General features: G+C 42.4%; 1 protein-coding gene across 2 annotated transcripts in view; it reads right to left on the bottom strand.

Moving 5' to 3' along the window:
- Positions 1–16,202, bottom strand: part of LOC134541468 (phosphopentomutase) — a 67,978-nt gene that overhangs the window by 27,127 nt on the left and 24,649 nt on the right. For both annotated transcript variants that reach the window (XM_063384949.1, XM_063384951.1), the window contains exons 4-7: positions 15,276–15,545; positions 10,720–10,907; positions 7,448–7,628; positions 1,878–2,101 (exon numbers count right to left, since the gene is read on the bottom strand). In XM_063384949.1, the coding sequence (XP_063241019.1) occupies positions 1,878–2,101; positions 7,448–7,628; positions 10,720–10,907; positions 15,276–15,545 (863 nt within the window). The remainder of the gene's footprint in view (positions 1–1,877; positions 2,102–7,447; positions 7,629–10,719; positions 10,908–15,275; positions 15,546–16,202) is intronic.

Raw genomic sequence — 16,202 nt, 5'->3', positions numbered from 1 at the left:
AATAATGTGAATTAATTTTAATTGTTATTTAGTTTTAAAGTATTTATAATGTAACTGACCTGACCAAAAAAAACCAGGACAAAGGATGAACAGTAGGAACTCACGTAATTTTATTTTTTTTTTACTTATTACTTGCGCAACAATGTCCAAATAACAAATAAAACATTAAAATTTGAAACGTTAAACACTCACCTAAGCTAGAGGCGGGTACAATTCCTTTGCCATTAGTAGAAAATGATGTAGTCGTTCACCTACGTCGCGAAAAAAAAAAAAAATTAATACGCGTAAACAAAAAACAAATGTATACGCCGCATGAATGCACAGGTATTGTGATGAGAATTAAAAAATTCGACATCTCCTAAAGTATTTGGAATTTCTTATCTCCGCCGGGTTTAATGAAAAGTGAAAGTTAACGAGCATAGAAAAATTATTTTCGCAATTTTTAAATTATTTTTAACAAATATCGCCCAACTATGAAAACTAAAAAATTCAATATCTCCTAAAGTATTTGGAATTTCTTATCTCCGCCGGGTTTAATGAAAAGAGGAAGAGAAAGAGCATATAATAAAAGTATTTTCGGATTTTTAACATTTTTTTTCGCAAATACCGCTAAACTACATATTTACAAAAAAAACGAAGAAATATGTTACTTATTGGTTTTAATTTAAATAAACCTACTGGCTAGGCCATGCTGCATACGTCATATGTGCAAATGCTGGTTAATTAATAAATTATACTTCTGTGTGCAGCACGCATCGCACTATCTCGGTGACTCCAGTGAGGCAGCTGACGTTACCGTTGATAACATTTGACATCTTTAAACAGTGGTGAAGTGATTAAATAAGTAATGGATGAAAATTGTGGCAAGTTTAAGGGCCGCAGTCATCTTTGGAAATTTTATGACTAAATATCAGAAAGCCAAGCTGAAACCTCAGGGTGTAATTTAAGTGTTTGGAGTTGCTTTGAAGAACAGTCTGCAAAGTTGGATGCATCATGTTCAAATACTCGGAAAGATATGGTGGAAAAAGACATCCTTTTGTACTTAAATGAACCCATTCAGAAACGTACTACTAATCAAAATCAGTGGTGGCAAGAAAACCAAGTTCGCCACAGATATTATTCTGATGCTGCGCGAACACTATTGTGCATTCCTGCAACATCTGTTCCAAGTGAACGCCTGTTTTCCTCGGCAGGAAATATCGTAACAGCACGGAGAGAGACTCTGTCTCCTGAAAGTGTAAAACAGTTAACCTTCTTAAATCAATACCTGCAGGCCTAATCGTGAAATAATGTAGTGTTAAAAGCATTTCTAATCGGGACCCAGTTATCACCTGAAAAGTGTTTATTCGTTAGCAATTACTTAAAGCTGCATTGTGTTGTATAGTGTAAATATTATCATCCTTCAGTTATGTACCTGGTATAACATTAGGCAGGTCTCAGGTACCCAACAGTGTTAAAATGAACTTATTAGTTACATAGGTACTATTCCAGAATTGTCTTTCTTATTCATTTAAGTTAAATATGGTTCAAAATAAATGCAATTTTTTTTTTTAGTTATTCCTACCAGACTAATGACTATGTAGATAAAGTTACCCAAAGAATCAAAATCGGAATCGAATTTCAACTCGTGGTGAGAATCGAATCGGAATCGAATCGAACTGAAAATCATGGAATCGCACAACCCTAAAGAATTATATACTTTATCAAAATAAATGTTGCACAAAATCAACCCACTACACACAGCATGTAAGAAAGAGGTTGCTTCACTTGTTTGCGTATTCCTCTGGCCATGAATAAAACTGCATGATCGGCAAATAATGGTTGTACCATCATGTAGGAGCCCTCTGCGAGGAAGTATGAAGTGAGAACTGCCTTACGTGTCGTAGATGTCCGCCAGCTTGCCGCCCAGCGTCTGCCCCCGGGAGTCCAGGAACGCAGCCAATTCCGCCGCCTTCACCCCGGCCGAGATGCCGTCCTTGTCCAGGACGCTGGTCCCCCACATGAACCCGATGGCCTCCTCGAACGCAAACAGCACCGTCTTGCCTGCGGCCAGGAGGTCTGCCGCGACGTTCCCCATCCACTTGAAGCCCGTCAGCGTCTCCTGCGACAGCAGCCAGTCGGTCAGACCCCACACACCACCACTGGCCCGGCCGGGCAACCTGACAGTGACCTTCAGTAGACACTTGAAGCCCGTCAGCGTCTCCTGCGACAGCAGCCGGTCGGTCAGACCCCACACACCACCACTGGCCCGGCCGGGCAACCTGACGGCGACCTTCAGTAGACACTTGAAGCCCGTCAGCGTCTCCTGCGACAGCAGCCGGTCGGTCAGACCCCACACACCACCACTGGCCCGGCCGGGCAACCTGACGGCGACCTTCAGTAGACACTTGAAGCCCGTCAGCGTCTCCTGCGACAGCAGCCGGTCGGTCAGACCCCACACACCACCACTGGCCCGGCCGGGCAACCTGACAGTGACCTTCAGTAGACACTTGAAGCCCGTCAGCGTCTCCTGCGACAGCAGCCGGTCGGTCAGACCCCACACACCACCACTGGCCCGGCCGGGCAACCTGACGGCGACCTCCAGTAAACACTTGAAGCCCGTCAGCGTCTCCTGCGACAGCAGCCGGTCGGTCAGACCCCACACAACACCACTGGCCCGGCCGGGCAACCTGACGGCGACCTTCAGTAGACACTTGAAGCCCGTCAGCGTCTCCTGCGACAGCAGCCAGTCGGTCAGACCCCACACACCACCACTGGCCCGGCCGGGCAACCTGACAGTGACCTTCAGTAGACACTTGAAGCCCGTCAGCGTCTCCTGCGACAGCAGCCGGTCGGTCAGACCCCACACACCACCACTGGCCCGGCCGGGCAACCTGACGGCGACCTTCAGTAGACACTTGAAGCCCGTCAGCGTCTCCTGCGACAGCAGCCGGTCGGTCAGACCCCACACACCACCACTGGCCCGGCCGGGCAACCTGACGGCGACCTTCAGTAGACACTTGAAGCCCGTCAGCGTCTCCTGCGACAGCAGCCAGTCGGTCAGACCCCACACACCACCACTGGCCCGGCCGGGCAACCTGACGGCGACCTTCAGTAGACACTTGAAGCCCGTCAGCGTCTCCTGCAACAGCAGCCGGTCGGTCAGACCCCACACACCACCACTGGCCCGGCCGGGCAACCTGACGTCGACCTTCAGTAGACACTTAAGCAAGTCAGAGTTTAATTAGTTGTTTTTATTTTTTGAAGTTGATTTCGCCCAAGATTTAGGATGAGTAATTATTTGCATGAATAAAAAAAGTTTTTTTTGAAACTGTGCTTTTGTTTATTGTTCTTTTCCAAAAACAAGTAAATAATATCAGAGAAGCTAACTCGCATACAAAGTCCTAATGATTTTCCCAAACATAAAAAAAACTGTCACTCATCGCTCGATCACAAAAAAAAAAAATATGTTGCTTAAGTCCTTCAGTTAAATTTTTAACTGAAGTTAGAAGAAGTACGAGATACGTATCGGTAGGCAATCCACTTGGCCCTGGGCCGTCAGACACACCTGGGGTTGAACTTCTAGTTTAAAAAATTCTGCGGAAAGTAAAAAGTTTATCTTCGGACTGGTCCTGACCAGCAGGCTTTAATTTATTGGTCTCTCCGTCACATACTTTTGAGTTTGAGTTATAGACGACGCAGTCAGGCACGGCAACAATCATGCGACAACTAGTTGGACATCGCAGCTGCCTTCTTTCACAGAGGTGAAACGAGGAAGGCAGTCACGTGGGCAACCGACCAATCACAACAAACATGACTTCATACAGTAATAGACCAAACCCCATAAGCAACTACTGAACCACGGTCAGCTCCCTCAGGTTAACAAACACAGTAGAGGTTCCACGATTTTTGGTTACAGAAATACTTTAATGTGAATGTTCTTTCACACTGCTGCGCAGTCACGGACAAAAGTGCTGGGTTTTCCGAACACAAACTCTACGATGTGCGTGCCACTTGCAGTAACAACCTCGGCAGAAGACAAACAATGATCAACTGCACCACTGCTAGTGTACCTGAGGGAGTTCCCAGTGATGCTAGCGTGCCAGAGGAATACTCTGTTTCCAAACTAATTTAGACGGCCAATACTCATACTACCAACTACTGAAATATAGTAAACTAAAATTAAAAATAGTAATCATTAGCGATTAGCTTAACCTAACCAACAAATTTTAAATATTAATTAAGACATTTGTCATAAATAAATATCATACCTCAAGACTATCCATGTTACTACATGAAACACAATTATGAAAGCTAACATAACCTTGTAGACTAACACACCATTCCAGTAACAGTATTGTTAATTTTCTTAATAACTGTGTTTACCCGCAATTGTGTCGCACATTTTATGCCGATTATTTGTTTGATAACATGTACTGCGATCCATATTAAAGATTATTTTTAATTTGGGTGAAAAAATTGGAGTTGAAAATGGGCTTGGTGTTGGGGATGAGTATGTTTTTAATAAATATACTATAGGTAAAATAAAATTGTTTAGTTAAAATACCTCAGCTGAGCGTGCAAGCATCATGAACTGTGCTGTTACGCTACCCAGCAGGCGCCGGTAAGTGGCGTGGCTGTCTGCCACCAGGCTGGCAATATGGGAAGAGGAAACCAGCCAGAGTGTGAGAAAGGGGAGGAGGGGTGTGAGTGCGTGTGGCCAAGCAGAAGTGTTGATGGTTCTCCCTCCCTCTCTTGTCGCCGTCAACTGGCACCGTACACAATTATCACGTCTATCTCGACAGGTTTTTGTGACGCAGCTGTGTCCAAACATTGGTTTTTGTGCGAGATTTCCCGTTCTTTCAACTCCAACATTCCGTGACAAAACTTCAGTAACAGGCGTGCTTGATTTTATTGAAGAAACTGGCCAAAAAAAAAATTGACAAAAATAGTAGCGTACCATTATTTCTTGCTTGGAGAAGGGAACAAGTTAAAAAAAAATAATGTACAACAGACTAGGAAGGGAAACATGGGTGTAAAAAATAGGTTTCTTTTCCTTTGTATTTTTTGGTTGGATAGTGCAAGGAAAAGAAGGATGAGGGGGAAGGTAATAAAGTATGGCGAGGAGAGAGACGGACAGAGGGTAAACAACAGTGCCGTATTTCTTACGTGTCGATAAACTGAGATGAACTACCAGGGACCATAAACACTTCACTTGTATTCTACTGGAGACAGATACATTGTGCGACCCTTATTCGAGGGCTAACCTTACAATGAAAAGGTTAGACTTTTTATGTCTAAGATTATAAATGTGATCCATACGCAGGGGCAACTTTTCTGCAGATAAATACATAAGTGTTTATGCAATGTTACAACTCGCATGCTTACATGTGAGCATGAGGTCTCACATTGTTTAAAAACTATTCAGTTTGAAATGAGTTATTACTACAAACAAATTATATTGTGAATAGTGATAAAACCAAAATAACAGATACATATATAATATCAAATTTCAAGTCAATACACCACAAAGTACCAAAATGCAATAAAATTAAAAAAACTAATGAGCACTTTCAATTATAACTTAAGTGTAATGACAAATATGTGATCTTTCAAATATTATATTCAATGAAAGTAATTTATATAGCATGAAGTTTATATCATTATTTATGAAAAAAAAAAAAAAAAAAGATTGTGAAAAGTTTACTTTTTTAATCTTTTCAAACACAAAAATATTTATAAATTATTGTTTTTATTTGATCCAAGTATTAGACATCCTTAACACATATCATTATACTGTAAAAGGTCTTCATATATCAGTCAAAATTACACTGTTTTGAAGAAATTAGTATGATTAAATATTTAAGTGTCATATTTGTTAACTAATATACTATATTTTTTAATAAATACCGTATTCACTCGCGTAATGTCCGCCCTCGCATAATGTCCGCACCCTTTATTTATATATCCTTAAAAGAAAAAATTAAAAATTCGCATAATGTCCGCACCAGTCGTCTAGGGCGGGCAACACAACTTTGGCCACCCCTAAAGGACGCAGTACGAATGGAAAGTTGACGGCTCTGTAAACAAAGCCGTGACCTTGAGCTGTCCTTTCTCTCCTGTTCTGAAAGGGTGGGGAAATTCGTTGAACTGAACAAAGCACGGTCAAAGGCCCCGCCCTCGTATAAGCCCCCCTCGTTTTGTAAACATTTAGGAGAAAAATTTAAAAACGTGTTTTTCTGGGTTTATCTGAGGGTAGGGCAGCTTGGCATGCATCAAAAAACAAGCCATGTCTTGTGAGCGGCGGGAGGTGATTTTGTAAGTGTCCGTTCTCAGTAGGACCGTCGTGAGGCATGCCAGACGTAAGCAGTTAGTCCTATCTCAAACGACATAAAGATAAGAAAGCTGGTCTAGCGCGCTGCCGCTGTGTTGATGTGGAGTGTTGTCGGAGCAGAAGAGGGGAAGTGAAGGATGAAGGGAAGTGGGTCAAGGATTCCAACACTCCTTTGTCTGGTTGGCTGGCTAGCTGGCAGGAGGGAGGTTAAGCCACGCCTCTGCCTCTCTCGCCTCCAGACACAGCGCTGCCTCTGCCTCTCCCCCCCCCCCCCCCCGTCATTGAACTGCCTCTCCCCCTTACGGAGTCGTTGCCTCTCTCTTCCTCTTGCCGTGTCGCTGCCTCCCCCGCCTTCCTCATTAGAACAAAGACGCACGACTTGAATAGAACACAAATTTTGTATTTTTGTATTTTTCCTCGCATAATGTCCGCACCCCATTTTTTGGGCCAAAAATGTGGTCAAATTACTGCGGACATTACGCGAGCGATTACGGTAGATTTTATAATAAATAAAAAAAATAACACCTGATTTAAATATGAAATTGGCCTGAAAATAAAACCATTAAATCTTGTCTAGTTGTTACTCAACCAAACTAAATAGATTATAAACGTAATCTCAGATAAAACTTCTTCATCGGAGGTATGCAGAGGAGATAGAAGGGATATATCCCCAACCCCTCCCAAAACCAAATCCTAAAAAAATCTATCATTACCACAAACAAACTGAAATAATTTGAAAGTAAACAGTAAACCCACCCCTGCCCCACCCAAGAAATAAAATTGTGTGTACACTATTGTTTTCCGTGTTGTTGCCTGACTCGATCCTTTGCAAAATAAATACAAGTGAAAAAAAAATTAAATTATTTTTCCAATTATAAAAACATGTTTAATTGCAGCAAAACGATTTTCAGCAGTGTGACAGCAATGGAATGTGAGAATGTTTTCTCCAATATCTTTGGTAACGGTAATAAGACGTAAGAAGAAACAAAATAGGTCAACAAACTTTAGACGTGCCGGCATTAAATTTTTGAAAATACGTTTCTTCCAAAAAAATTTTCTTTAAATCTGTATGTTTCAAATACTAGAGACTGAATGTTACTGGAGGGTTGGGGCAGTAGTCGGCAGGAGACGCACAATGAAGTTGAATCCCTCCGCCCTGGCCATGGTGTCGAGGATCATGGAGGACACGGTGCTGGACAGCATGTAGACGTCCCGGAGCGGCGCCCCGGGGTGCGTCCGGGTGTAGCAGTGCAGGCTCCACCAGCCCAGCAGAGCGCCCAGCTCGTTGCCGGAAAACACTCGCCACGCGCCCGTCCTGCAAGCAGTCCAGTCCTCCCACCCTTTAGTCGGCTTACACATCCATTTTATACATTCCAGAGCGAGTGAAATTACGACAGAGCTGTCATGGGATCACTCCCCCCTTTGATCAGGAAGGTCGGTGTTAAGAGCCTCAACTTGACCAGACTAGGACAACCCAGCATAGTCACCGCCTCAGCCCCCTGCCTCACTCGGCTGACCAGACAGTTGGCTGTGACCTTAGCCCTTGGACTTTGTCAGCACTGCTGGCGCCTACCCCGATCTCCCACTTCACATCGAGGAGACAGCGAGAGCCGTCTAGAGTGGCAAGGGGGGGGGGGGGGGGGGAATATCCCATAGCCCTGGCGCCAGGCCTTGGAGTCCGTGACCCTGGAGCCAGCCACGTCAGTGCCACTCACGCATTCCTGTTGGTCTCTGGCGTTCATCCCGCAACTGGCTCGCAAAGTGAAATACGTGTGTTTACCCGAAAATGTGATGTTTTTTTTTACCAAAACTGCTGAAATTGAAAAATTATTATCTTGTTTGCTGGAGGAACGTGAATTAGCAACAATAGGAACAGCTTAGTTAAATAATAAAAGACACGCCTTGGGTATGAACTGGTCACTTGGGCAACTTTAAACTGTTCATCCTTATTGCTTCCTAAACTTCCCACCGTCTGACAGATGAGACAATAACTCTTAGGAATGCACACAGAGAGAGAAGGGGGAGAGATAGAGCTAATGAAATAAGGTCTCCCCCCCCACATCCTTCTTCTGATCATTTTGGCTGTAAGCATTACACTACATTTATATTCAAACTGCACACGATACAGTATAAATCACACAAATCACAAAAGCTCTTGTAAATATCATAAAAAATTTACTAAATTACAGAATTTTCAAGATCCATTTGTTTGAATAGTGATTTTTCCCTCCAGACAATCTTTTCTTTGACTCACAATTAAAAAGTTTGGGGTCACATCATAGTCAAGAGTTGCATTATTTCGGATAAATACAGCAATTTACTTTTATTTATTTATATTTGTAACATGCCCAATGTTGGATTTGTAAATACAGTAGAACCCCGATTATCCGCGACTCGATCATCCGATTCGCGGATTAACCGCGATTTATGTCCATAAAGTCCAATTTTTTAGTTACATATAACCAATGATTCAAAATGTATGTAAATGTTAAAATACTTTGCAAAATGTATGTTGGTCAAAGTACTTTGACTCAGTTACGTTTATATACACAGAAAGTTTTAAAAAAATACTAGTACATACATACGTATGTACATAATATTTTTGTGTTCCATGTTACGTGAATAGATTATACACCGGTGCGCGATTTCACGTCCGCATGACCGGACTGTACACTCCCGCGCGCAGCACGGCGCCGTGCCACAGAGATTACCCGGCGCATGGAGACAGTCCATTCCATTAGTGTACGTTGTTGAAGCGTGAAGGTGGTGATAATTTTATGTATTGTAACAGTGATCTGCATTCCGACGGATTATACCTTTGTGTTGTGCGGAAGTGTTGAGCGCAACATTTCATCATGTCATCAAATGAACAGAAAAGAAAGCGAATGGTACTGTCCATCGACAGCAAAACAAAAACTATAGAAAAATTTCAGAGTGGAGAAACGATTGCAAACTTGCGACTGAGTTTGATGTCGGTAACACAACAGTGCGCGACATCATAAAAAATCGCGAAAAAATCCTTCAGTTTGCTTCACAGGCTGACACTTCAAGTGGATTAAATAAACGCAAGACGATGCAAGAATCCACATTTAGCAGCTTGGACGCTTGTTTGTTTGAATGGTTTCAACAGAAAAGGTCGGAGGGTGTACCATTAAGTGGCGTAATTTTATCACAGCAGACGCAAATTTTTTAAAAAAACTAGGCTTGACAGAAGAACCATTTTCCTGTTATATTACTTCTCCGTTATTTTATGAGCACCGACTGTACGGAAGTGTGTGTGTTGCAACTAGTGCTTGGCACGCAAGATAAATTCAGCCTATCACTTGCTGACGCGGCGCAGTGATACGACGGTGTTTGTTTATTTCAAAACTCAGCTAAGAGTGAAAGGAGAATAGATATAACGACCCCTCACGGTTCCCGAGATTAGGGTCGTTATAGAGAGGTGGTCGTTATAAGATTTCCGACCCATCTGCAACACTAAGTCATAATAGGTCGTTTTTGCACTAAGTCCACGTTCAGCAAGCTAAAAATAAAAAATCTAACATTTAAAATTCATATAAATAAAGGGGGATAAAAACACTGTGAATTATACGAGACAGAGACACCGTTTCAAAACCATGAAATCAAGTCTCAATGCACTGGTATGAAAAATCTTATCTCGAAAAGAATTTTGAAGGCAGTCGTTCTGTAAAACAATAACCAGCCCGATGGTGTTACTGACAACAGAGCAATGAGCTAAGTGTGGCAGCGTCGCTTACGGGCGATGAAAAGAATGCGTGACCTTGGCAGCTATCAGCTGTCTTGGGCCCTCGGACTGGCGGGCGGCTAGTCACACACCTCGGTGCAACAACGACTCGCGTGCCCACGTCTCCGCACACGAAAGACTTAAAAACCACTGCTGCCCAGCACTAAGCAGTCCGCTTCTATGTCAACAACGCACACACACACAAAGCATGTGTATATATGTAATCTCCGAATGTCCACAGATGGCTGTCTGTGGGCTAATGACCTTTGAGGCAAGCATGACTCGGCGAACCGCGATTTTCGATTATCCGACTCACTCGTCCCCTTCATTAACACGGATAATCGGGGTTCTACTGTAGTGTTTACCCTAGATTTATATTAACTAATCCAAAGTGTTGGATGCTTCAAAATTCAAATATGGCGCCATTTTGCTGCCATTAACTCGAGCAACCCTGGTGGCCACCAGGAAAGACTCAGTGGTTCATCTGGCACCGGCGTCATCGGACGTCCGGCTATCGTTTTTGACTTTCATGTTATCTGGTAACAGTTTCAGTACGAAACACCCAAAGACAGCTGGAGAACTTTTGAGGTGGGCATGACACACATACAGCCAATGAACAATGCAGGCAGGCACACAAGCGAGCACCCGTGTGTCGACTCACTGCACGTCCTTCTCCGCCACGGCCAGCCTGTCTGCGTCCGGGTCGTTGGCGATGATGACGGTGCTGCCGCTGGCGTCGGCCGTCCTCATGGACAGGTCCAGGGCGGACTTGCCCTCCTCCGGGTTCGGGAACTTCACCGTCGGGAACTCCGGGTCGGGGTCCTTCTGCTCCTCCACCGTCACTAACGGCTGCCGGCACCGGGAACAAGCGCCAGCTGACACGCGACTACAACTACCAATAATTAGCCTGTACAACCATCAAAAACTGTTTACACACTCCATTACAATGTGGGTTCTTAGTTTCAAAGTAAGTAACTACTTCACCTGGAAAGTAAATTTTAAGCTACCTTAAACTCTCATTTACATGTTGACACAAACAGGACTATTTTCTTGGTATGTTTTCCTTTCAATAGATTATTACAACCCCAACTTGAGGTTTTTCCATTTGTTTCGGCATTATGCAATAACAAACTTGAAATCACAAATGTTCTTCTTTCTTGGAATGGCAAAGGTAGACATCAAACAGTGAGAATCTCGTAATAGAAAGTCATGTCTTTGCTTGTCAGCAGTTTCAAGTCTCCACCGTGGCTTTGTACATGTTACTAGACTCACTTTCCGACACCACCTCCCAAACACCTGACGACAATGCCACCCTGCTGCCCTTGGTCACTACCAGTGCCGGACCAGCGAGATGTACCGCAGGTCAGAAGTGCTACGCCCTAGCTCCTGCCAACTGACTTCCCAAGTGTTTCAAAACACCACCTATGAGCCACGACCAATGAGACGCCATCACCACTGGCGCCCTGGTGCCAACTTAACTCACCCAGACCTGACCTGTGGTGTCGGCCACATGCCTCGTGCAGTTCTATGGAAGGGATGGTGGAGCAATTTCCCCCCCCCCCCCCCTTCTCCACCTGATAATAACATAAACAACTCCAGTACACATCTGTACTTTAAGAGTTGGTACAACTACCTTTTTTTTTGTAAAAATGTAAAATTTTGCAATTTTTTTTTTTTAATTGCTGTAGTATCTTCCTATGTACCATTTTTAATTTATCACTCTTTAAAACCAGATAAAACAACGGTTTCAGTATTATATTTTCAAGGCGTCAAAATCTGTCAAATCAGGCTTTGAGGGGCTTTTGATTTTTAACATTATGGTAGGTGTTGAGACCACCCAAAACCTTCCAGTCCCCCCCCCCCCCCCCCCCCCCCGAAAATTAGAGCCAGAGTCCGCCTCTGAGCAGACGTCGCTGCCTGCTCCTTCGCACAGCTGCATCAGGCTGCTTGAGCAGTGCAAGCCGGGCTTCGTAGTTCGGTCGGGATGAACCAGAAGAGCTAAGCAGCGGGCACTCGGCACAGCACAGTTACACACCAACTCAGCCCCACTGATACGTGTTCCCTTCCCTCCCAGCCCCCTCGCTCCTCAGCGCCACCGAGGGTTTGCAAGACTCACAGCCGGTACTACACCCTTTCCTGTAAGCTTCAGCCCAACCAAGTCTGAATAGTGAATACCGACAACAAAGAGACCATGATGCACCGACAACTGCTCTACAAGCATGGAAATGAGCAAATAAACAATAATTAAATTAATTGAAAACCAGCAGAAGGACACTGACACGAGGAATCAGAAGCTGTCATAGCCGGTCTCTGTTCCAACTTCCCTCACTCATCAGCAGGGGGTCACAGGCGGGGACTCGTGACCCCAGAAGGGTGAAGTATGCACTGGATGCTGTGAGTTCTGAAGTCCAGACTACCAGTGCCTGGGTCCGCCCCTACTCAGCAGTAATCACATTTATGCAAACAATTAAACACGAGTGAAACAAATGCGATAAAGTACCTGTAGAATACAAGACTAAAATGTAAGTAACACTCACTCATATACAGTAACAAACTAATCCATAAAATAATTTAAAAATTACACAGGTTTCCAAACCACTTAATATTAAAAAAATAATATAATATATATTGCTTATATTATATATTATTGTATATTTATATTATACATTTACTTTATTATATTTATATTACGTACCTACTTTATAAAATGTTAATCTTTAATCACATGAGCTGCATAGGCTACATGAGCACGATTTTTGTACTAAATGCTGATAACTTATTTCAGATTATTTATTACGTTACTAATAAATAATACTCCATAATTCTGTAACCGGACATCTTAATCAGTAAAATTATGGAAAATCCAAAATACTTGGCAACATTGCGATTTTTCGAGTATCCCTGTAAAGTATTGGTATTGGCCAAAATATGATATTCCTGATTTTATGGATTTTATATGCACTAAATTACAACCAATACTTTACAAAGCGATATAGTATGTGGTAATAAAAAAGTAGAAGTTAATCCACTCAAGGTTCCCCAAACTTTTTGTGTGACCTGTTTGAAATTGATCTGCATCTACAACTACAATCTTCTAAATAATTTTGCGTTTTTGAAATCATAGACAAGAACATTTTGGTAGCTCTAAACCCGCTTAACAGATTATGTCATCATACGGTACCAAACTTGTGTCTTATTTATTGGAGGAACTATAAGAATATAATAGGCATGTTTATAGAATTCCATGAAACAATTATGTCCACAAATGCATTAACAATTTTATTGAACCACGGCTGAAGCTAACACCCACTGCTTACAATATTAAGAGGATGAACAACTCACCAGAAATATGCAATACATGGTCACCTGTCATATTGTGAACACTATGTGCAGCGCAGTACACCAACCATTTTTGTACAAAGCAAAACACTGCCTAACTCTGCCAAACTTGTAGTAATGTTTTGTATTTTTACCGGCAACATGTAATTTTACTATTACTTTTGGATTTAATCAATACCTTTGAGCTCAAAGCCAAAAATTATTTGTAGCAAGGATATTAGCTCGTTACTGGAATATGGACTTCAGAGGTTCGTTTGTTGTTTACATTTGGCCAGCAACAAGGGACCTTACAGGTTTTCCTGTTTATAAGAAATATAAGTGACGTGTTAAAAATTTTAATAATTTTTTTTCTTATTCGGCTTTAATGAACACTGCTTGTTAATAAGCAGTAATGTGTTGCGATATTTGAAAGTTGTATTTGTTTATTCATCAAAGGCTGAATGTGTATTAAGCTATGCACAAATTTTATGAGGTAAAATGGTTTTCTGTCATCTGCCTAGAAATGTTTTCAACTGAGAATTTTATTAATGTTCATGATTATTACTAACAAATACACCTACAGTAGTGTCTCGACTAACTCAGCTTCAATTGAACGAGGTTCCACATCACCCGAGCTGGCCTTAAGCGCCATTACTGGCAGACTGTTGAAACAAATGCTTGAGGATGGATCTAGAAAATGATGTGACTATCGTTGAAAACCTACAGATTTGAACCTCAAAGCTGCCACTTACTGGTTGGGCAAATCATGGAGCGACCTGAAAGCATCTACACCGAAGAACACCTGGAAGAACATCACTCTGATAAATGATGCCAGTGGGCCAAGACAATTTCCTTATTATATCCGAGATAGCCAAAATTTTGCTTAATCTGAGGTAGGTGCGGTCCACATTATCTCAATTAAGACTTTACAGTCTTGTGTTTGTCTAGACCTGCACTGTGATTATTTACACAAAGTATTGTATCTGTTAACGGATAGGTTAAAAAAATGTACATATCCGTAACTGTAATGGTATCCATTATTTGCCCATTGCCAAGTGGGGTTCAGAACCGAGAAATCTCGATCCCAAAAGTACTGGGTATTCCTGATACTTTTGATACAGTAAAAGAAGCGAGATTTTAAAATTGATTCCCAGTTCTTTCTGTACTTTCGGGACTCGACAACAAAAGCATAAAATTTTGTTTTTACTGCGTGCTAAGGTTACTCTCCTCTGGTGAAGCGATGATGCAGACTGGGTGAAGGGAACGAGTCTACCGCCCCGAACCGGCGTTCCGCCTGCGTTTCTCAGTCATCAGTCAGTGTTCGGACAGCTGTATGCGTGCCTGTGAGTGTTGCACCAATATTCTTTAAATTACCATAATTTTTTCTTTTAAGTTTGTTATGAAAAGAATAAATGTTAATTTAAGTTAATAACTGAGTGATTTTGCATGCGCTAAAACAATTATTTGTTTGAATGTTATTTTTTCCCCATAGATAATGATTAAGAATAAAGTGATTTATTTGTTCACGTTAGTAGATACTTTTTGCAATTAAAAATTGCTAAACGAATGTTTATTTTTTTTTTTTTTTTACTTTTGGTCACTAAAACTTGTTTAATCATTCAAAACTATTACTATTTCAACCACCGACTCCTGTTCCGTTAATTTAAAAAAAAAACTACCTAGTATCGAAAGTGCTGGGAATTTTCGGGTCCGTTGAAGACTAGTACCGAAATGGCGAAATACTGAAACTGGGCTATGGTTCGGAATACCCTAACTGCCAACAATTATAAAATCCCGCTTCTTTTGCTACGTATATCGAAAGTCTCAGGAATACCCGGTACTCTCGGTTGTGAACCCCTCTTGGCAATGGGCAAACAGTCCCGGATGTGTGCGCGCTACCTGGAAGCAGCAGCTCCTGAAGGCCTCCGCCATGTAGGCGTGGCCCACGCCGTGCATGGCCGTGTACGTGAACCTGAGGGACGTGCCGGAGTTGAGGCGGGCGTCCAGCACCGAGCCGCCCAGCGTCCTGAAGTACTGGTCCCGGGCCGCCTGCAGCGGGTCTCGCAGCATGTCGCTGGCCCCCAGCGCCGAGGTGTCCCAGGACCCCGGCCACGGCTCCAGGTTCCCCAGGATCTGGCCCTGGATGCCCTTGTCGTGCGGCGGGATGATCTGACAACACAACGCATTCGTATTCACAGTGAGGAGAGCAAACATCATTGAGGTACAGACAACACCAGCACGGACATTTAAGTACAGAAGACATAAAAAAAAAAATTCAAAAAAAGGTACATGTTAATAAAAAACACACAATAGTTTATTAGATTTAAGCCTTCACTAAAAGAGTTTTTATATTTTTTATACTCTTAGGGCCGGTTTTACGACCCCCGGCTAAATCTTCAGGTTAGCTAGCCCTCAGGTTAGGCTACCCTCCGGTTAACGAACGAGGGGTGTATTATGACCCATACTTAGCCTGCGGTTGGCTAACCGGAACCTGACGAAGTGTGTGGTGTAATAATGGGTGTGTTGGTAATAAAATAAACCAGAATTTGGTAACTTTTGTTGCGAGAGTTTTTTTTCTGGTAGAATGTTAGTCAGCTGTTTGTTTGTATTGTGAATCGTAATGTTTACAGCTGCAGTAAAGAAATATGCCGCGAACTTTATCTTGCAACAGATATAATTAAATTAACCAAAAACTACTTCGACGTCAAACCTGCTTTGTATTAAACCATAAAATTACAATAATATTCAAAATCGTGTGTTTTCAACTTTACTCTTGTATTTAAACTCATGATTTATTAAGCCAAAACTAACGAAGTAATTCTATAC

This window comes from Bacillus rossius, chromosome 18 (genome assembly GCF_032445375.1).
Source record: "Bacillus rossius redtenbacheri isolate Brsri chromosome 18, Brsri_v3, whole genome shotgun sequence".
Lineage (NCBI taxonomy): Eukaryota > Metazoa > Arthropoda > Insecta > Phasmatodea > Bacillidae > Bacillus > Bacillus rossius.
This window is presented reverse-complemented; position numbering and strand designations above follow the sequence as displayed.